A 24613-nucleotide genomic window follows, 5' to 3' on the forward strand; every position below is an offset into this window, starting at 1 on the left:
CACTTTTGCATAACAAATGATGCATTTTTCAATATTTTTCGATAACAATTTTATTCTGGATAGCATAAGGAACATAAATATTTGTATCAACAAAGAAAAAAAAATAATTTGAAAAATCGTTAAGCTGTTTAAAACTTGAAAATGCTAAAGTGTCCCGAAATACCATACGTTACCCTAAGTCGAACAACTCGATTTTTTATAAAAATCTTTTTATTCGCTTTTTGGATACTTTTTTACACCCTCTATCTTCCCTGTGATTGTACTTGAAAGATAATTATTTTCAAAGTTATAGAGATTTTAAATCTCGAAAATCCTATACTCTGATGTAAAATCTCAGCTTCAAATCGCTCTCCTGTAAAATTTGCCTATTGCGAGTTATTAGTTTCTTATTCTGAGTGGTCGATTTGATATTTTTCTATATAATACTTAGTACATTATAATGATTAACTTTAGAATTTGAATTTTTGCTATAATATTTACAGAAATTAATAAAAATAGGTGTAATTGCAAACTTGCACTCTGTACGTCGGATTGCCACGAATTTACTTAGGTAACTCGCGTATAATTGATTTCATAGATAAAATGTAAACTAATGCAGTGCATCCTTGCAAAACTTAAATGATAGAAAGTAGCGAATGATTTTTAAAAATTCACTTTCTTTTGGAAAAACAATATATGGTAACTTGAAATTCCGAGGAATACTGCCGATCGCTGGTGCCCCTCCCTTATCTGAATTTAGAAACATAATTATGTGCCATCTTTATAAAAATAAATCATTAAACTGTTTTCAACATACTTTTTATTATAACAAAAAAAAATTAAAACTCTAAAAATTGGGTAAAAAATCCAACAATTTTTTTTTTATTAATTAGTCTGAAGTGATAAATTTTTCCTTGGATTTACTTCAATTTCAAAATGTTTAGATTACATATGTAAATTAAATTTAAATTTAATCTTGTTAAACCTAATTGTTACTATAATGTTGTATACTATATTCTAGGGTTATAATGGTTATATTATAATCATTTTTTCAGATATGTTCGTGACTTTTCACCTACACTCAGAAAAGAGCTCTGTAGAAACAGCTCTTAATTTAGCTCTTGAAATAAGAACGGGTATTTGTGTCTTGGGTTAAAGACTATTTTACTTGAACGAAAGCATTTTTTTAAAAACATGCTTTGGCTCAAGAACGTACAGTCTTTGAATTTTCAAAGATTAAAAAAAATGTCTCTGAAGGAATTTTAAGCACCGAGCAGATCTTGGAGCAAAGCATAACGAGCTTTGATTCCAGTATCAGATTTTCTCTGCTGTATCGCAACAATATTGACGTACACTCACAAATAATAAACGCAATTGAATTTCACGTTTTTTTTATTGAAGTATTACTGTATACATTTTTAGTCTATTGTATTTCACATTCTATATTTTTTTTTATTAAAATCTAAACGAAATTCATCCCTTTTTGTCTAAATCAAAACTCACATTTAGGAAGATTTTTTTCCATTCGACTATCGATGAGCGAGATGCCCGACATGTTTACAATTTTTTTTTCACCGGAACCATCTCGCAAAAATCTTTTAAATTTTTCACTATATAACATTTTTAAATAAAAAATCACTGTTGCACAACACTCCAGAGGCTCGAGCGAGCTTGTGAGTCACAATATTTTGTTTTTCAGAAAAAAATATTTTTGTATTTTTCGATCAATAATTCACCTAATTTTCACATAATTCTTGTCGGCACTGTATTTTTTTGAACCACAAGACACTTCACTACTCGTAAAGGCTTCCCCCACAATTTTCACTATAATTTTATTAATAAAACTCGCGAAAACAATCACTACTTTGCGAGTTAATTGCACTGTAAATTATTTGGTCTGCCATTTGACAGCACTGAAAGCCACTGGAAATTTTCTAGTGAGATGATACTTCTTCTCAAGATACGCCAGCTCTTAGTTGATCTGTTTTAGAGCACAGCTCTTAATTCAAAGCACGACATGTTTAGGTTGATTCGGCTCTTAAAATATTCTTACAGACAAGAGCTGTATTTTTGCAAATCCCATACAAAGTTAGAACTGCCCTTTTCTGAGTGTAGAATTCATTTGCAACATTGTAAAGTTGTACTATAGAATGTTTACTAATTAATAAGGATAGGGAACATTTGTACGACATACGAAGATGTATGCATTCCCATAAAATCCCGTAATTAAAATTGATGGAGTGTCGATCAGGAGACTTTTGTGTCATATAGAAGGGAGCAATTTCATATTTACATGGTGTTGTAAATTAATAATGTTTCTGCTCTAGCATTTAGTATATGTTACTAGGGCTTAAATTAAATATAGGTATAAGGAGTTTATTGAGCGCTTTTGCCACATACCTTGGACTATAAGGGTCATGTGTTGCTCCAGCTTAAGGCTCTCGTTGCTAACCATGCACGTGTAATTTCCGTTGTCCACCAAAGAGGCATGCCTCGTGTAGATGGTTTGATTGGACGCTTCCGGGTAGAGGATGAGCGTGGAAACATCACCAGGCCATGGATAAGGTTTACCATTCTTGAACCTGTATTGAAGTGAAATGGAAGAGAAAGACATTTCATTTAGTCCAAAGTCTATGAAATACAAATTTTAGAAAGATTGAAATCTCTATTTTGAGATTTTTTTTTAGGAAACACAAACGAGGACAAGAACGGACCCTTTTTGTCTTGCGTGTCAAACATTTTGATAAATAATCCCTTACACACTTTCGACCTCCTTCAACTCTCTGAATTACTTTTTTTTGAGAAGCTATTCCTATAACAATGCATTCAAATGATGCACACACACCTATCTTTGACCCTTAAGTATTCCTTCTATATTCCTTCCCATCCAGATCCACCCCAGTGCTACTTCTTTTCTATATATTTCTTTTTCTGGAATTGAAATGATGTTTTGTGATGGCGTTTTGAGGGAGAGAAAAGATGGCAAAATTCTAGGAAGGATGTCGCAGAGACGAAAAATGTCCAAAAACCTCCTATTGTGTAGTGTTCAGTCCTGTGATATTTCGAAAGAGACCCAGGGGGGAAAGATTCTCAAGGTATAGCCACAAAAAAAGTCCCTCAAAAAGAAGTATAAGAAAGAAAAGAAGATTCACGGTATTTGGAACAGTGGAGGGAAACAATAAAGAGAATTAATTTTTGCAACTTTTTTCATCCTCTTCTTCTTTCCCAATAGAGATTTATGTGGATACTGAGAAATCTCACCAAGGCCTGATGAGACTCCATTGAGAAACACTCCCACAGATTCTCTGGAAAATTCTGAGCTTTTGCAATCTTGTGAAATTCACGATGAAACACTAAGAATACATTAGGTATATTTGGTTTTTAACTTTCATGCACAAATAAATGGTAAAGAAATATTAGCTGTACGCTCGAACATTCAGGAACACTGCAACTTAAATTAGTTCTAAGACATGTTACATATCGCTACTTTTTTATTACTCGAGTCAGGGAATTTTTCAAGAGACGTCTTCCCAAATAGCTAAATGAGCTTATTCCACACTAACTTGCCTCTTTTGTGCTGCTCATACTAATTGGTGATCAATAAAAATCTATAGGGGAGAGTAGGGCAATTTCACGAAGCTGAACTTTTTTTCACGGCTGATTTTTTTTAATCCCAGCGAGCACCAAATGCTAACCGATTTCAAATCAGCTGAAAACATGTATTTTCAGTTGAATTTTGCTAACCTTAAAACGGACACTCGCAAGAGGCACCCATCAACTCATCGATCCTCATCGAAAATTTTATCGGCATCGCATCGATTTTTCGATTTATTTTTGCCGCACTTTAACGGGTTTTCTCGATGAACTGTTGACAGGAAAGCAAAGTACGAGTGGAAACCGCTCGTGTGTTTTTATTGTGAAGTGTTTTTTCTGCCTCAATTTCGCGAGGAAAAATACTTTGTGCAATTTTTGACAGCTCGCCATCTTTAATTTTCCTCATGTGAATTTATTTTTTCACCATTTACAACGATATTTGTACTTTTTTGTATTCTTCCAGAAAGTCATCATCAATGTCCAGAAGAGTGGAGGGACGTTCCCGAGCGTAAAAACTTCCAGAAATCCACTTCACGAGATTCATGGAGGCAGCGTAATCCCTGACATCCCGGATAGACAACAACCCAGGACAGAAATTTAGGACATCACACACGCGCACTCACATGTATAATAATACTATTTATAATAAATATATTTAAATTGAAATAAAGTATTTTCCTACTAATTTTGGGGGCGAAATATATGTGCAGACAGCCTACTGAAAATCTCAGCAGATTTTCTGAAGTCGTGTCTGCCTTTAATCGCAAGAAATGCCATTCAGAAAGTCTGACGACATGTCAGCAGATTCCTAGAACAATTTCGGGGACCCTCTTCATATAAAAATCATCAGACAATCAGCTGACTGTCGGCATAAAGTCTGCCGACGCGCCGATTAAGTCTGCCGACATCGTGACGAAATCGGCAGACTATTTTTGATGGGGCAGTGCCATTTTCATATTTGTGGTTAGCACATTTTGTTTGAGAACTGCTGACCGGTTAGCATATTTTTGCTGATCGATTCAGCAAAAATATGCTAAAAACGTTGCTCTTTAAATTAATATGAACTATATTTAAGTTAATTTTAATTTAGTTAGGTTCTCTTGAATATTGACTATCTGAATATATACAGGATAATTCCTAAATAATTATTTTTTATTCAATATACGGCTTGGTATGCATGTAAAACAATTAAATATTAAAAATGATACCTATGAAAATTTAGCATTTTTAGATAAAATAGCTAAAAACAGAACTGTTGATATACGTTACATAGGGTAGAGTGCGGCAATTTCAAGTAGTTGACTCATTAATAAAATATTTAGGAATTAAATTCATGCTAAGCTCAAGTTTTAAATTTCTCGATAGCCCATTCCTAGGCTATCTCACTCTTCCCTAATTATAAAAATCAGGGGATTATGTACCCTGAGAGGCTCGGATATGCTCAGTTCATGAAGTAAGCCTATTTAAATTTCGCAGGGTATTAATATAGGAGAAAAAGTGTCCATGCTTTGCAATTTTTGAATAAATTTGATTGCCCAATATAATTTAAAAGCAGGACACTTTCCCCTAGTTTTTAAAAAATGGGTGCGATGAGTCATATTTATTGAAAAAACATAGGAAAAATTTAGTCATTATAAAGCGTGGGGCCGTTCAAAGCATGGGCACTTTCCCCTACAGCTCATTTTCTGTGTTGCACCCATGAATCTATAAGGATTTCTCTCATTCAAGAAACTCAAAATTTTCAAATTTTCATAGATGAACTGTCGAGAAAGTAGAGCACTTTATTATCTAGAAAACATAGGCAAAGAAATTAATTAAAAGGTCAAAGATCATTTAAAAACCTCCCGGACGCAGAAAGTGTTGAATTCACTGAAGTAATTAACTTATTTTTTTTTACCGTGAAACACCATAATAACCTTTGAATGGCTTTTCGACGAAAAAATGTGATTATTTTCCCACTAATTATAAAAATCATGAGAAATTTACATAAAGAACCCATCAGGAATATTGTTAGCTGATAAAGATTCCTCAAGATAAGACAAGAATTTCCCAATAACAGAAAAGAATTATCAGTGTTTTTTAAAAGCTCCTTGCAATCAATCTATTAATTTCTGCATCGTCTGTAGTTCACACTTATATCCAGTGGAATGTTTTGAATGAATTAATACCACACTGCAATGTTAATGGATGGGAAAATGTTTTCACAATAGTTCCAAATGACTATGAATGAGTTTGCGGAACAATTTGTAAACAATGAATTTTCTCTTTGCATTAAACGTTTTGTGAAAGAAGCACCGTATGCATAAAGTCAATTGTTTTACTCATTCCACTTTTACCTTCCATTTAGCTCAATTTTATCCCAAATTTAGCACTTTCATTCTCTTAATTGACGCTTTCATTAAGTTAAAAAGTCGCAGAAAATTACATTGATATTCTGCTTTTGTGTTCTACTCTCTCGCAAAATCGCTCCATTAAGCACCTATAATCACATTAGTCGTCCTAAAAGATATTTTTTGTGGCTTCTTGGAATTGCTTAACAAAACCGGTAGGAAGAGATTAACGAAAATACAGAAGAATTGAGATTGATGCTAAGAAATCTTGTAAACAAGGTTTACTAAAATATTTCTTTCATCGTAATATATATTTATGCAAAATTTAATTGACGATTATTTAATATTTTCTTTGAGAAAAAAAACATTTAACTGCTGTTTTAAGTGCTTAAAAACAAATAAAACCAGATTTTTAATGTAAATTTATGCTCAGATTTATGCTTTCTTATTTATCAGAGAAATTAACACTTGTCGAATTCATAAACCTTTATTGTTTGCTTTATTTGATAATATATGGATTTTCTTTCTAGAAACTCTTACTTATATTGATTAAAATTATGACAGTTTATTTTTGTAGACAAGCGAAAAAACGAATAAAATAACGTGATGAAATTAATTCAAATGTTTAAAGAAAAAAGCCGTAGATGAGTTCATAACATGTTATTATATGGAAGCTGACACTCTAAAAGGAAACATAATTATAGCTCGATGTTGAATTCCAACTTCTTCAAGATAACCAGTTCATTCACTCAAAAAATGTTTTGGGTCAAATGTTTACTATTTCATTTTTATTGCTGAAACTCAGAAAAGAGAGAGCAATATGTGTATTCTTTGATCCTTCAAACTGTTTGCCTTCCATCCCGAAACATTTGTGAAAAATGACATCATTCTCTTTGTACATCTGTCCGGCCGTCCGTTAACAGAAACTAGCGATCAAATGGTTAGAGATATCTACTGAGCTTTTAGAGGAACCACACTTTATAAATAAGAATTTCTTATTGAAGGCATTATATTCATTTTACCGCTTTCATCGCTATCAAAACCAAATTTTTAGATATATATCGAAAATCTATTGCGTTTTTTTTATGTTTGATTAATATAAAAAAAAGAAATAATACCGAATCACAACTGTTTAGATTTTCTAAAGATTAATCAATTAGAAACCGTATTTATTAAATGATTTGTGGTAAGTACAAATACATTTAGTGTTTGAATAACCAAAATTTAATTGTATTACAAAGTTATTTTTAACAGTCTGTTGGGTCCATTGCGTAATTAAGAAAGAAAATTCTGACTTTCAGAAAGTTTTAATGTAAGGTCCAAACTTATATCTGTTATTTATTTATTATTACTAGATGATAATTTTTTTTATTGATTGATGATTTGGTATTTTTGAAAATAATATCGGATCTCCTAACATTGGATTTTGATCAAAATATGCCTCAAGGCCTAAGACCTCGGTAAGGGGTCTAAGACTCGGGGAGGGGGAACAAAAAAAAGAAAGTTTTAAATAAAGCAAAATAAATTTAAGCTAGTTTTAAGCTATATTAAGCAAAATTTTCTAAAATTTGAAAAATTGGGTTTTCCAACCTTAGTGAAATATTTTCATTGATCCAATATTTTTTTTTAGTGTTTCCATATCAAGATTTGAAAACTTCTATATTTAATATCAGTCATTTGCATTGATATTTTATTCAGTAACATATGCTGTTTTGGAAATAATCGAAATAAATCTGAATCATATTTAAGTTACCAAAATGCTTCATATGCCTTAATTTTCTTTCCGGAAAGAATATTAGGGGAAAGTTGGGGAAAGTACCCATGTTTGATACCATTGGAAATGACTAAATTTGCTATGTTTGAAAATATATTATATAAGTGACTCATCGCAACCATTTTTTAAAAACTATGGGAAAGTGGCCAGTTTTTAAAATATTTTGCGGAGTCACGTTTATTGAGAAACATAGAAAAAATTTAGTCATTACGAAGCTTCAAATGGTATCAAGTATGGGTACTTTTCACTACATTTTGAATATGAAAAAGTTACGATTTCCTTTCTAATTATGTACCCAATTCTATTTTTACCGACTAACTTTACTAAGTAATAAAAGTATTTCAGGGGTTTAGTAATATTCTTTCATGGAAATCAAGACGAATTATTCATAACTTTGAACAAAACACTTCTTAACGATGAGTGGGTTTTTTTTTGGTTTTTGTTTGTATTTTTGTGACTTCTTTTCTGCTGGAAATATTGATTGAGATTGCTTTTGGAAGAAAGAGTCTCATTTTTTGATCAAAAAAAGTTTAAGAGAAATACGAATTTCTACTATTTCTTTGAAAATACCAAAACAATTGAAAATAAATAATATTATCACAGAGAAAGTGAAGTTATTTTACCATATTCTGTTATGATCTAGTCAATATTGTCATATGCAAAATTCAATTGATTTTGTGTGTGACATTATTTGACTAAACTGTTATTTTAGGATTGAATTTTCTTTTTAAATAAAATTAATTTCTTTTTTTTAATAAAATTGTTTTAATAGTTAGTTACCATAGATACACTTTACTTTCCCTCTGCTGCTTTTAAGGATTTCTTTAATTCTAACCCTTAAGGATGGTCTTTACCGATTGGATTTAAATAGTAGATCGGATTGGGGATTTTGGTGGCACAAAATCACCCGCAGAAATCAAACTCACCCGCATCTACGGAAAGGGTAAGTGGGGCACCTTTTAAATAGGGTTCCATTCTCCTATTTTTAAACGGAAATGATGGACTTTACCAAGTTCGACAAACCATTTGTAAAACTAAATTACATTACGATAAGCCAAAATTCCTTTTTAAAATAGAAGAAAAATGTCCATGCCCAAATTTAAGGGTACCCCAATTCAAAGTTTCCCCAGTTCCCCATACTTTTAATGCTAGATTCCAAGATATTTTTCAACTCCATTATTTTCAAGTTCTTCAATCAGAATCATAGAAATTTTCTTTGCTAAAATGAGATCAATATTGAACAGTGCATTCAGCGCCTGTTTCTATACTTGGAGCACTTGGAGGATGGAGAATGGAGCATAAAGCAGTGAGAAGAGACGAAGAGACAATGCCAAGAGTCTGAGTGAATGTGCCAATTCGAAAGAGCCATAGCACAAAGGAAGACAAAAGGAATGGATGATGGTGAAATAATGGGAATAATGTTGGCATTCTTGAGGTTGGCAAAAGAGCAGAGGAAAAAAAGCCACCAAAAGAGAAAAGTGATTGAAGCGGTCGATTCCTCTTTTTCCCGCCAGTGAGTAAATAAATAATCGAAAATTGTGTGAGAATTGAGAATACCTCTTGACGAGGATCGTCACAAAGAGACTTAGCTTTTGCCTTTGCAAAATCCGCACTCTGCTCATTTTAAGCCATTTTTCATTTTATGTACTACATGAGCGATTGTACATAAATATGGGGCTTCGACTGAAGGTATAAAAAATGACAGTCTTGTGTGTGTTGGAGCATTTTCTCAGAAATTATTATCTTGCACACTCACATGGCTCAATCTGCAACGGCGAGTTCTTTTCACCATAAAAGTAGATGGGATGGTAGAAAAAAAGAGTGAATTGGCCGGCAATTTCCAGCTGCTTCGCGCTCAAAAAATGACTACTACGTGCAAATCGCTGCACACTCGCTCCTCGTCATCCGAGGACAATTATGATGTTAATTTTTTTTTCTTTTGTGCCTCATTCCTCTGCAAAATTCCCAGAATCACCGAGTGATTTATTTGCTATTTCAATAAATTATTGGTTTTCCTCGTACAATCTTTATTATACCCTTCATCCCCTTTTCCCATCAACTCCAGAGTCCAGACGTCCCAGACACTATTTTAGAGAAACGCTTATCGTGGAATTTATTTCATAATTATAGATTTCTTGGAAAAGAAAACTTTACTGAAAAAATTACCTTCAACAGCCACTTAGACAAAATGGTATCATTGAGCCAACTTCAATAGTGAAAATTTGCCAAAGCAAATAAATTATCTGATAAGTTTGAAAAAATGAGCTCTTCTTAGAATTTTTTGCACATACTTCTTTATTACGCACCAGGAAAAAAAAAACAAACATACTGGCGAAATTCTTTTCTGTGATTCAACATTATTAGTCCCGCATGAGCTCACACATGAAATGTTTATTGATTTCTTTTAGTACAAAAAAATGTGTCCTCAAAATACAAATTTCGTGGAAAAAATAACATCAATAATAAGAAGATTATGCCATGGATACAGCAGAGAAAATAAGATATACAATTTAGCAAAAATTTGTTTGGGAAAATGTTTTTGAGCAATGTAAAAAGGACATAGACATATTTTTAGAAAGACTATCATTTAAAATTCCAAAATGTATATTTTTCTCCAAGACAATCAAACTGTATTTTAACATATTTTTGCGATCTATGTTAGTAAATTAGCCTTTTTCTATAAAATCATATGATAATTATTATTTTACAGTTAGAGTGGAATAACCACTTATCGCCATGCTTAGGAAAAAATTAAATTCATTTTATCATAACTTTTGAACCCTTGTTACAAGATAACTCAAATTTGACACAAAGTTACTTAGATGTATTGGCTCTAGATATGTGAAAAGAATAATCCTACAATATAACGCTGAACTACTTAAAAAACTGATTTTTATTAATAATGCAAAAATAACCACTTCGTCGCCATCTTTTACCACTTTTCGCCAGTTTAGTAACCACTTCTCGCCACCCACTTGAAAAGAACCAAACTCGATTATTTTAGGCAATGTTATGAAAAGAATACATTCACAATTTCTCTTTCCTTGTGAGGACTTTATTATTACTCACTTTAAATGATTTTTCTTCACTTTTATTTGAGAAATCAAATTATAGGTCTATTGCAGAAAGTAAACAATGCAGATTTGACAACTGAGAATCTACGAAGTGAAGTTAGCGTCGCCTATTGAAAAGACATGGCGACAGGTGGTAAAATCAATTCCAGAATATTACCACTTTTGGCCATGCCTCATTTTTATATAAAAATAATATTAAATGAAATATTAATTAACTAAAAACAAATTTTATGTATTCCACAAGTGCAAATAAATATTCAATAGACAAATTATTTATCCAGAGAGGTATTTTTGGATTGATGAAAATTTGATGGCACTTAGTATATTTAATAAGAAATATTGGATTTGACGCACTTGCTTAAAATATTACTCTAAAAAATGACCAAAATTGTAAATCCAAAACGAATATTTATTATTTTTCGACTCTATGCGTAGCAGCAGAAGAAATACAAACAACTTTGTGGCTCATTTATTTGATAAATTACGATAAATAGCGATTTCAATATAGGTGGCGAAAAGTGGGGCACCGGCGAGAACTGGTGATTCCACCCTACCAAAGATTGCAATATTCAATCAGACTTTCAGTGTCCTAATCCTTTCAAAACCAATGGATTATATTGCTAACCCAATTAGCTGGGATTCTTTACAATCTGATTTTCCAAAATTTTTTAAAGGACACTCTTCAATAAATAAAATTAATTACAAAAGCAATATCTAAGAAAATTCACAATATATATACTCGAACCAAGAAAAATTCGAGCATTAGGGGAAAGTGCCCATGCTTGATACCAATGGAAGCTTCGTAATGACTAAGTTTTTCCTATGTTTCTCAATAAACGTGACTCCGCAATATATTTTAAAAACTGGCCATTTTCCCATAGTTTTTAAAAAATGGTTGCGATGAGTAAAATATATATTGTGAAACATAGAAAATTTAGTCATTACGAAGCTTCCCATGGTATCAAGCATGGGCACTTTCCAGTACCAATTTTACTGCTCGAACTCCACACATAGAGCAGTAGTCCCCTGATTTTGAGTTATATACATATATATTTCGACTCCTTACCTTAAGGGGTCATATTTTGGTAGAATTTTGGAAATCCATCTTTGTCCATCCGGATGCGTAGTTGTATGCTACCACCTCTATAGGCCAAACTTTTGTGTAAGATATGTTTTTAAATGTCAAGAATGACATTTCGTCCATATATGAAAATTTTACACATCTAATGCAAAACCTTTTTTGTCATTTAAATTATCAATTTTATCGTTTTTTCATTTAAACACTGAGAGAAATCCAAAAAAGTTAAAATAACATTTCGGAAATGTTAATTTCACTCTGCAGTATTGATCCGAAGTCGGTGTAAATATTACCCTGTTTAGGTGTACTATGGGTTAAATTTATCCTTTTTCATGTTGATTTTACCCTCAAAAGGTGTAAAATTAACATTAAAAAATGTTGATATATTTTTACACCTAAAAAGTGTTAAAGTTATGACGAAAAAAAGTTAATCGTAGCCTCTTTTTTTTCTCAGTGAACTCTCAAAAAAATCTGTAAAATTATATTTTATAATGCGTTTCAATTGCTCGACAAATTTTTATCATATTTTAAATAAATAAATAGCAATAAACACATTCTTCTAGTGGCTCTAGTTTCATTTTTGTTTTTGTTTTTTGCTTTTTTATCTATCAAACATGACGCTGAAACTATATAATCTGATTATTTTTGTTTGACAAATTTGTTTATTTTAGACAGATATTAAAAAATTGGCAACAACAACAAGTTCACAAGAGGCGCTTTTAAATATTTTTCATAAAAATAGAGAAATAATGTTATTTTAGAAAAAGTTATAAATAAATAATACAAATGCCTTTCTATTGCGAAAAAGTACATATAATCTTTTAATTATACGATTTAATCACGCGTGAGAAATATTTGTGTTAGTGCATTTTATATAAACAGGAATTTCAGTATGATAAACATTACAATAACATTTTATCAACGATACGAAAATTTAATTAATAATTTAAAATATGCCATGTTTTTTTTTGCGAAATATGGCATTTTGGGATTATTGTAATACAGTGTTTATATTTTTATATCCTTGCAAACACATGCTTGTTGAAGCGGTTGCAGCAGAATTTTTGATTATTCAATGTGATAGAATTGCGTATTTTCACAATCACAGCTTCTGGTCCAAGGTGAAATCCGATTTCGATTGGACCTAAATGGATTTGATACCCGGTAAAATTATATTCTTTTTTGGACGTCTCGTTTTACCTGTCCGTAATTTAACCGCATTTCTTTTTGGAGTGAGAACGGAAAGAGATATCGAGAAGCGATTTTCGGAATAGTTTCAGTTATTTCAGTTATTTTGAAAAAAATCAAAAGTTTTGTTTTTTGGTCAATAACTCAACCCCTATGGAATTGATTGGTCTTAAATTTTAGTAGCAGGTCCAAGCACCGGTCAATTATAAAAAAAAAATCCTGTCCCTGTCCGATCCCCCTCTCCAACCAGAGCTTTAAGATGTCAAAGAAATGAATCTCAAATTAGTCATAGTTTACGCCTTCGTCACATTTGTTATTATGAGGAAAAATTATGAAATCAAAATTCAAATTTCTTTCTTAATGGCTCCGGCACACCTTTTAGATCAGGATAATTTCATGAAGTCGAAATTCGCATCCCTTTCTTTCTCACTTCTTTTGCATATGTCTATCTCATTCCCTCGCACTCTTCTACTTCTCTTAAACATCACTCCAAATTCAATCTAGCTCAATCGAATTTGGTATGCGAAAGAATGAAATAGTCATATGCAAAACTTGTGAGAAAGAAAGGGTTTCGAATTTCGACTTCATGAGATTTTCCTGATCTAAAAGGTGTGCCGGAGCCATAAACATTTAACCATTTAACCTATGTCTATCCCAGTCTTGCGCACTCAAAATTGGATTGAACTAAATAGAATTTATTGTGATGTTCAAAAAAAGAGGAAAGGATCGGAAATGTCAAATTACGTACAATGTGCTAGAAAGAGAAATTGATATGAATTTTGATTTCATGAAATTTAACTTTTTTTAAATTCGTTGTTTTTTTTGTTGATTTATAATTGAATTTGCATTTAATATACATTCTGAGTTCCTAGAAGTCTCCGATCGCCTACAAAGAATCTCAATTACCATAAGGTTATCTGGACTTGTACTATTTTCATTTGCAATAATGGAATTTATGGGTTTAATGCTAGAATGTACTAGTCAAGTTTGGGGATGGTTTTGTGGTTATCTGAAACCTCATAATGCTAGACATCAAGATAACATTTGCATTAGGTTCTCTGGATTCTCTCATCCATGTTTTGCACATCTCGTTTCAATATAATATAGAATTTCCATCAACCAAAAATCCTCGATGGCGTTACCATTTATTCGAATTCTCAGAACCTTGTAAGTTGGAACACATCTCGTTTCAGAGGCAACCCAAGAGTGCCGAATATTGGTGTTTGCCTTCTCTTTCGCGGTCTGCATGTGGGTATCCTCCGCTTTCCGTCTCTTACTGGCTCTCAGACTCATCTTCCATCCGGCTATGAGTGGCAGGAGATTCCAGTGAATTTCTTTTATATGCACAAGAGAACACACACAAGTTCACCTCACCTAACGAAATTATGCTTCACATGAGAGTGTTTATTTGAAATTCAATATTGTATCCATGCTGTTAGCGACAACAAATACAGCCATACCAGGTGAGGGAGATAGTTGGATCTTTTTTCCAAGGAATCGCACCCGAGGAGTGACCAGCCGGCCGGCCATTGAGTCTGCTTTGGCGGGTGAAAATGTGAGACTTTTAGTGTGTGGAAAAGGAGAAGGAGGAGACGAAAAAAGAAATTGATTCAGAGAATTGCCCATGGAGGTGAATGTTTAAGTAAAAAATTAGTGGAGACAACTGCCGATGACGATGTTTGCATGATGTTAACATAGATGTAGAGAGGAAGTAGTGAACTCCGGTGGGACGAGTTGTATCCAAGAGTAATGAGATGTTTTAATATAGCTACCAAGGAAGAACTAGAACATAGCTAGAGGCCTGTAGAGTGAAAAGTTCATTAGCAATAATTTATTCAACACACAATCACGATTCATTGTTTCCCACAATTGGTATGATGTCAATTTGTAATAGCAGAAGTCAACCCCTTACAGCCGGATATTAAATCAAATTAGGAGGGAATTGCCGTTGCGAGGTGTTATTAAATAAAATGTTGACGGCAATTTCAAAAGAAATGTTCACGCAATGCCAACTGACTACTTCACGTGATTCTTCTAGCACTCACAGAGTTTACTTTTCTGCTATATAATACCGTCCAACGCTCGCGTACTCCAGCTAAATAGAGATGAAACTTTCAATGCAAATTACTCCTCCTCCCATACCTTTTAATTACATTTAATGAGTTCAAAGAACTCGAACGTTTTTTTGTGTGAATACAAAATTTTTCTGTTCACAATGTTGTATCACGCACTTTTCCTAGATAGATTGTCGTCATTGTTGCGGAAATACGAAAGCATATTGTTTTATTACTTTAGCTTCAGTACCATAAGTAAACATTAGATTTAACCACAAAGAGAAAAGAAACAGGCTGTGCAATGTTTCTCTTTTTTTCAGCTGGATAATTTATTTAAACTTTCAAAGGTGCTTAACAATTTCTCTGATTCAAATTTAAATATAGACATTTCATTTTAGTCAATACCCGATTTAGAACGAGAATATCACACTTCTCCAATCGAAGAGGCAATTTTATTTTTTGAAAAACTTTCTGAAGGAGCAATAAAACTTTTAAACTCTCGAGCGATGTAGTAAATTTGCAATACCAAATCAAAAGCGCTTTTTATTTTTTTACTTAATTTATTAAAAAACAAGATTTGATAAAATATTAGACGAAGTAAAGAACCTGTTTTAAAATTTCAAGTCTTTCAATAAAAAAAATCTAGGATATAGAGGCTTTAGAAATTTCTGTCATTAGGGGGAGGCTTTGAACTTTCGCACACAAAAATGATGTTCAAGTTCAGTGATTTTTTCTGACTACCATGCAAACCGTATGGATTCTCCAACTATGCCAAAAAAATGTCTTACTTATAAGGTTCATAATCCTACCAAACAAAATCCCAGGAAATCCTTAGATTTTCCTCCAGAGGAAAATGAAAATTTAATGGCGATTTGTCCGATAGATGAATCAAGTTTCTATTATCGCACACGATTCACGCCATCATTGAACACCCCATTTTCACCGTAAATTTTGCACCGGACACTAAAAGTTGCACATCATTGTTTAAAGGGAACTCTAATCTACTTGATTAAACCGTTTGTACAAGGAATAAAACATTTTAATATCACTTTTTTGGAACTTTTCTGAGAGATGTTTTATTGACATTAAAAACCATTTTTTTGATTGATTCTACGAGAATTTCACTCCGAAAACGGTTAAATCTGATGAATACTTTCTTGAAAAGTCCAAATATCACCAAATTTACACGAATCAATAAGTTTTTAAAGCTAAAAATTGACTAAAACTCTGCAAGCGAGAAGACCACACAAGATTCCACCATTCCTCCACGGAGCCGGATATGCACAAAAACGTTTGAATGCGCTTCATTGAAGATTTCTCTGTTCCTGCAGCTGCAGGAATCGGGATTTAGCACAGATATTGAGCTTCAGCAGGTGAACAAGCTAAAATTTTCACAAAACATCTTCTTACGGACAATTTCTTTGCTTTGTCATGCAAAACAACACAATAGTGAGGTTATGTCAAAAATTGTCAAATACCAGTTGTAAACTGTATCAGCTTATTGCAGATGTGATTCTTTCATTGCACATTCAGTTTGTGCAAGCTTGAAAAATATTTTTATATCAAAGAAATGCAAAATTGCTTAATAATTGTTCAACTGCAGCCTATTTGAGTCAAATTACTTCTTGTTTATCAACTTTACGATTTTTAAGTTTTCCTTTTTAGTGGTGGATCAAATCGGTAGATTACAATAGATGTGAATATGAGGGATCGCATCTAAAATGGAGTTTCTTGGAAAATGTGAGAGAAGCCATGTCTGCGATCGATGAATCTGAGTCAAGTTTGTGAATTTTGTTCCACCCACAAAAAGTGCCTGTTCAGCCTAAAAGATTTTTACATAAATCTGATTCCTAATAACCCTTCTACCCTCTGTGATAGTAGTTTTTCAGAAAAGTGATATTAATTCTGCACAATCGTATGAAATATTGCACAGCAAAATTACAGTTTTGGACCTGTTTTTATTTTTTGCTTCCTGAAACTAGGAAAAAAGGATTAGACTCTCAATTTTTTCAGGAAAGATGGGATTTAAGGTTAGCTATTACAATATATAGCCATATGTGATGAGATTCATAAAGGAATATGGGAGAAATATGAAGTGTCTGAAGGTAGCGTATGTGCGAAAGATCAAAGCCTCCCCCTACACTTAGTTGAGAAGCATCAGTTTTATTTGCTTTTATATATATATATATATATATATATATATATATATATATATATATATTATTTTTTAAATCGTTAGTCAAGATAATCGTAAACTAATGCACCGATTTTATTTGCCACTTTTACTTCTTTATCATAATTCGGTTAATAAACCGAAATTGTTAAGTAAAATGTTGCTAAATATTTTGCTTGAACTTGGTTAGTGCTCAGCAGCTTCGATTTCGCCATCGTACCACCGTACGCCGCGAACGCTAACCCCAACCTGTTCTATTTCCAGACTTACGTGTAGAACTGTCTAATCGAGCTTGCTAGATCTTTAACTGTGTTATCACACTTGCACATTAAAATTTTAATATGATTCACATTAATTGTCGCTGGTGAGAGTCCAAATGTGTAATTTGTGTGTTTGAATCATTTTATATTCAAAATTTGATCTATTTGTTGATAAAAAGGTAGACTTGGCCCGCAAAATTTGATATAAATTGATTTATAGCATTAATGCGAAAAATTAATGCGATTTTCTCTTTAATTTTTTAATGTGAAAAATATTTATGGTTTAGGTAAATTTAAACTTATTTTTGCAGGCCAAGTCCACTTCTTTATCAATAAATAGAAAAACCCCAAATAATAAGCGACTCAAAGACACAAATAACATATTTGGACGCTCACAAGCAACAATTAATGTGATTCACATTAAAATTTTAATGTGCAAGTGTGATAACGCCGTAACACTTCCATTTAGTGAAATTAAGGTAAAAACGTGATTTGTTTTAGATTTTTACAAACATTGTTCGTAAGATGATCGCTTGACGAGCATTTTTTATTCTCTTATAAACATTTGTTCGTACATTTTCGTTTATCTGGCAAAAATTTACGAACAAATGGAAATTTTTTACGAATATTTTTTTTGTGTTTAAGAACATTTACGAACAAATGCTTATAAGAGTCCAAAAAAGGCTCGATAAGTGATCATCTTACGAACAATGTTTTCTTTTACGAATTTGTTTGTGGGTTATACGATTTACGATCATTTCGTAAGTGCTCAATAGGAATTTACAAACACTTACGAACAATTTTACGAAATATTATTTTTCTGTGTACAAAAAAAGGTATTATTGAAATATCTATTTTGCAAATTAAATAAATTTGCTACCTGAATCTAAAAAACAATTAAAATAAAAATAAAATGAGATAACCCGTGCTGCCGCACCCATTGCAAAAGTGCAATGATTTAAAAATGAAATATTGTGGGTGGAATATTCGGTCACTAACTACCGTCTTAAGATGTAAGACATTCTTCCTTAAATATTAATCAACAGAGCAATTGAGAATGCGAGACTCTTTTATTGGATTGCCTTGTGATTCTCAGAATTTGGGTTATAGACACTCCAAAGACGAAAGTAATATCAATTTCATTTATTGATTCAAGAGATTCTGTTCATTATGTCATTATCTTGCTTTAGCATACTTAAACAGCGAGAGAAGATGTTTAAATATGCAAAACACACCATTTGCAATTACAATTTCTTTTTCCACGAATTCAAATGAAAATATTTGTGAAATTTTTGCTTTACTCTGCAAATTGCGTTTTGGAGTGTTTTTCGCGTTTGGAGCCTTTTTGTAAATTCTGCACAACAAGAAAAAAAATATGTCAATGTTAATTGCAATTAATAAGGTATTTTAATTAAAGTGTCAATTCACCAAAATTCTATCGCGGTTTTCCAAGAATCGGTCCGTGAAACACATCAAATGCATTCACCTGCGTGTAACCGGATGAATACAATTTTTGGTCTCTGTGTATATGCGGTAGTTATTTATCAACGTCACATTTCACATTAACGTTGAATTCTGAGAAATGTAAAATTGTTAAAAAAAAAAAAAGTTTACCTCCACAACTCAATCTTGAACTGAGACATTTTCGATTAAATTAAATTATTGAACTCACAAAATTGTTTAATTGTACTAAAACCCAAAAACACTTTGTAAGCTATTTTAGGAACAATACTAAGCCACTTTTCAATTTGATGCTTAAGACATCTCAGCATGAAATGTGATCTTCTGAAAATATCATTTTTTATAGTAGCAGAATAACCAAAGTATGACAAGGAAAATCAGACAAGTAGCATCGCAATTTAATATTTTCATACATTTATGCTATCGTCAAACTCAGATATAATATTTATCTTTTACTAGGAAATTTAATATTTTCATTGTAATCCCAAGTTTCTTTTTTAATCATTTCTGATGTGTATCATTCTACTCATTTTACTGCATAACAATGTGACACTGATAGGATGATAATTATATATTGCAAAGCACTTTTTAAAAAAGTTATAAATGCAATTCTAAAAATATGTTTTCCACTAAAGCCAAAGTTTAATGATCTATTCATCTTTTAATGCAGACCGGGTGACAAGTACCAAGTTTAATTTGCAGCCCGTTCACTGATTAACAAAGTTTCGATGAAAAAGCTCTAATATTGTTGCAAAAATAAATTCCTTCAATTCATGTGAAAATGTGTAAACTGGACTATATAACTTTTAAAAGTTTTTTTTTCTGAAGCCAATCTATTATTCCCAAAGCAATGTTGATGATGAAGAGTATTTTGTATTTGTACCCCTTTCTCTGAATTTAAACATATAAAATCTATATTAAGACTATTGAGTATTTCATGAGTCACTTCGACCAAAGTCTTTTCCACAAGTTTGTGAAAATGACATCACTTACAACTAGTTGCGCTCACGGCCAAGAAGCAAGGTTTGGAGTATTTTTATTGACTCATAAATGTATTTCCCAAATTAAAACAAAAAAACTCACAATATTCAGCTTTTTGGTAGGATATTATATTGAAAAGCACTTTTAAAATAGGTAAATCCGCAACAGGTATCTCTTTTTAATAGATAACTTGTTCCGAACTCTATTGAATTTTCTGCTTTTTGAAAAATTTTAATCACAGTAAAGGCATAGACTTAATCATAGGGGTATACAGATGTTAAATTAGGCAGTAGAATATTCTACACTGAGAGAAATCCGAAAAAGTTAAAATAACATTCCCGAAATGTTAATTTTACCCTGCAGTATTGATCCAAAATCGGTGTAAATATTACCCTTTTTAGGTGTATTGGGGGTTAAAGTTACCCTTTTTCATGTTAATTTTACCCTTAAAAAGGTGTAAAATTAACATTAAAAAATGTTGATATATTTTTACACCTAAAAAGTGTTGAAGTTATGAGGAAAAAAAGTTAATCGCACCCTCTTTTTTTCTCAGTGGAGGCACACATCTTCATATTGAGAAAGGGGTGTCAAAGTGTCCTAGGCTCGCGAAGTGTTCGAATTCGTGACTTAAATGCTACACCTCAAAAGTAGGGGAGACTGGGGCAAAACTTGTCAAAACGCATATTTAATTCTTTCACGAGCTCTGAGAAAACTTAAACGCTTTATAATGAGCATATTCTTATAGAAAATTTACTGCTCTACAATATTGCAGAAGACTATTCTCCTCTGTCTCGAAAGAAATGTGATTTTCGAATCATTTTCTAAAAGTCGATTTTGTAGAGATTCTCAAAATTGCTGGGGCAAATTTTGTCAGTCTTCGGATAATTTGTGACGTTTTACTCTCGCAAACGTTAAAAATATCAAGTAGACATATTTTTATAGGAAATTTATTCTTCTACAACTTTGTCGAAGATAGTTTTTCTCTATCTTAACGAGAAATGAGCTTAAATTGAGCAAATCAGTATTGATATTTTCTGTAAACCAAATATTCTAAAAATAGGGCTCAAAATTTCATTATTTTTTATTTTAGATAATTCCTCCTCGAATCCCTTGAAACTTTGTAAGTTTAAGAAGGTTCATGAAGGCTATCTATAATAAAAATTTCAAGCCTCAGTCTCTTTTATTTTAGAAAATAGTGAATATTGAAATTTTCGTTTTGACAAATTTTGCCCCAGTCTCCCCTACTTTCGCATCACTTATCGTTTAATGGTTTTCAAGCGATTTAAACCGATTCATAAATCACTCAAAAAATTCCACAGAATATTTTAAGAGTATTAGAATTCATGTTCGGACAAAAATTACATATCGTTTTATAGCGGGTTCATTACCTGTTCATGACCGGTAATAAACCGGTTCATAATCGACCTAATTATTCAAAATATTGCAAAAAATAATTTAGGTGTACTATAATTGAATTTCGGTTAAAAATTAATTATCGGTTATGAACTGGTTCAAAACTAATTAGAACCAGATCAGTCTTGTCAGAAATTTCAAGACCTTTCCAACAAGCCCAAAAATGATCCCATTCGAGTGATAAATGTGTTTTCTAGAGGCTTTTATACCTTTGACCTTAAAAAACTGTAATTAACTCTTATTATTATTAGTATAATAATATCATGATTAGTACTATTCAACGATATTTTCGTATGTGGGCGAAATATGTTCGCCTAGGCAAGCTCTAAAACATATCCAAAAATGAAAAAAAAAAAAATTGCACGAGCACGACGTGTTTTCGAGAAATCCCAAAAAATATTATTTTAGAGGGTAGGGGAGGTTCGGGCAAAATAAGAGACATGTATTATGTAAAAATGTTTAATTTTCTTTTAGATGATCAGATTTTAATAAATTTCAGAAATTTTACTATTTCTGTCTTAAATTTTTTACCACATTTTTTTGACTCTAACGAATATGTAAATTTTTATTAAAAAAAAACGATTTTCAACAGCTAAGTCGTGAATTTTTAACTCAATATCTTTCCATTTCTTGTGGCCCTGGCACACCTTTTCATTTAAGTGAAATTCAATTGATTTAAATTTTACGTCTTACTCTTTCAAAGTTAAATCAGATATGGCTGTCTCTTGCTGTCAAATGAAAATTGAAATTTCAATTTCATTTTCAATTACAATTTCAATTTTCGTTTGACAGAAAGAGACAGCCATATCTGATTTAAGTTTGAAAGAGTAAGAGGTAAAATTTCAATCGATTGAATTTCACTTAATTGAAAAGGTGTTCCAGCGCCATTAATAATATGATTTAAAATTTCTATACTGTATTTAATTAGCTGTGTAGTTTCAGTACCAAACTCAAAATTTCCATGTTGCATTTAAGTTAAACAGCTCTGTACTAAAATCCAACCGCTGTGTTTTTTTTCAATTGATTTTGCAATAGTGTTCAAATTTCAATGAAATTTTTTTTTAGAACAGTCATGTACTTTTGAGATTTTTATTACTCTTGTAATGAATTTTGAATTTTGAGTATTTTCAGGCAAAACCTGTCAATTTATTTTTTTTTAACTAATTTTGCACAGTCATGTGTTAAATACGTTAAATGTATATCTCAAAGATTTTTCTATAATAATAATGCTGGCACAACATTCCATGGAGGAACTAGGCCTTCCCACAAGGGGATTTCTAGACATGCATTATTATTTTTTCCTGTACGGAATGAGGTTGTCAGTCCCATGCCCGTGGAATCAAGTGCAGTGAAGCTCACTGGATGTAATCCAAAAATTCCTGTTGACCTAAAGGGGATTTGAACCCGGAACACTTGCATCATAGAGCGAGTGCTCTACCACTTGACCAATTGAGTACCCCAAAGATTTCTCTATAAACAATAAAAAAGACAAAAATCTTAAGAGGAATTAATATAGAACAGCCTTGTACTAAAATTATAAATATGCTAACCTACTTTTTTTAAATTTTATATACTTTGACTCAATACAATTGCAAGTGAATTGCAAAGAGAAAAGTCTTGCAACAATCACAAAGAGAAAAACAGAAAATTAACCTCAGCAATGTTTTTTTCTGAGGTAAAAATAATTTATTTATTTAACTCATGAGTTAAATTACTTTTTCTGCGAAAGCACCAAATTGGCATAATTTAGCAGATTTTACAACTATTCTAGTGAGCAGCACTCACATGTGACGGGTTTCAGATCCCTTTTACCATGTTTTTTTTAGTGACTCTCTCGTGAGCATTTACAATATATAATTGAAGCAAATTTTCAATACCATTCCTACCTGTCATTATGTTCGTACTGTATTCTGCAACTTTGTTGCATGAAAAAATTACATCGAAAATGCATTGTTTACATGTAACGCATTTATGATTATTTTGTATACATGGTGCGTTCCATAGAAGATTGTGTGAATTAAACTCGTCATGGTTGTATCTCATTTGTGCAGTAAATAATATGCTATATATATGTACATGAAGAGAACACATTATGTAGCATTTCGTTTTCAAGTCATCAATATGATGAGGCTTAATTTACGATTGCAAAATCTAAATTACCGTAAGCATGCCAGCATTAATTTTCAAGCTTGGTACTTTGTAATGTATTTCCCGGAAAAAGTATTAAATCACGCTTGCAGGTTCTCTCGATTCTCTTGCAGAAATACATAATTTACTAGTGAATTCGAGAGTGAGTTGGTGTGCCACAATTTTGCTATATTTGAGTAAATGGTATATTTAAAAATCAATTGAAAATTAATTTATGCATCATGCGAATTATGTATCTTTACTTATTCGCTGTATTTGCTAGCCTGATATTTCCCACACTGAAGGGTTTGTGGGAGGGTTTTAGCAACAACGAAAAAAGTTTCAAACACACAATTCTAACAACATTGTATGACACTCCCACTCGTGGTTGAATTTCCCAGGAAGGAAGAGCAATTTGTCAAAAAATGATTAATTTTGCAAAAGCCTGATGTGGTATCGGACATAGATTTTTGTATTGGCAACGTGACACAGCGTTTGGGAAAATTGCAATAATTTTTTGTGAATAAACCACATGTGCTGCAAGCCAGCTTTCATTATTGGTGAATAATTTAATGGTTTGCAGTGCTTCCTGGGTGTTCCCTGTACCAGCTGTAAAAGCGAAAGTCTCCCACAGTTTGTAAAGGTACTCCTCTATAAATTGCTCTGTTCTGCATAGAAATTTAATTGTCTCCCTCACGATTTGATTTTAATTTAACTAAGAGAAAGTTTCTTTAACAAATTTTACTTGGACTTTGAGTTTTCAAGTAAAATTCTTCGGTAAGTGTATTAAAAAGTTCAAATGAAAAAGTTTGAAGTAACTATTCTTGAGAAAAGGAACGAATTCAAAATAATTAAAACGCTTTAAAATTTAAGCTAGCAGTTGTTAAAAGAATAAGAGACAAGGATTGCTATAGTGTGTATTTATCATTTCATATAGGCCTCTTCATCTGTAGTCTAATGTCTAACGCTCAATAAGTTTTGTTTTGTAAACATGTTTTCAAAAACTGCCTAAAGGAGACTGGGGCAGAAGTAAACACTCCAATTTTTTAAATAAATTAGAAGACGAGACCTATATGAATTGATAGCTACAATAGTTATCTTTGTCCACTGAAGAAATGGTCGACATA

General features: G+C 32.0%; 1 protein-coding gene across 1 annotated transcript in view; it reads right to left on the reverse strand.

Annotated features, from left to right (window-relative positions):
- Nucleotides 1–24613, reverse strand: part of LOC129807842 (fibroblast growth factor receptor 2-like) — a 42441-nt gene that overhangs the window by 6556 nt on the left and 11272 nt on the right. Inside the window, exon 2 of the mRNA XM_055857411.1 lies at nt 2380–2561. Coding sequence (XP_055713386.1) covers nt 2380–2561 — 182 coding nt within the window. The remainder of the gene's footprint in view (nt 1–2379; nt 2562–24613) is intronic.

This window comes from Phlebotomus papatasi, chromosome 1, assembly GCF_024763615.1.
Source record: "Phlebotomus papatasi isolate M1 chromosome 1, Ppap_2.1, whole genome shotgun sequence".
Lineage (NCBI taxonomy): Eukaryota > Metazoa > Arthropoda > Insecta > Diptera > Psychodidae > Phlebotomus > Phlebotomus papatasi.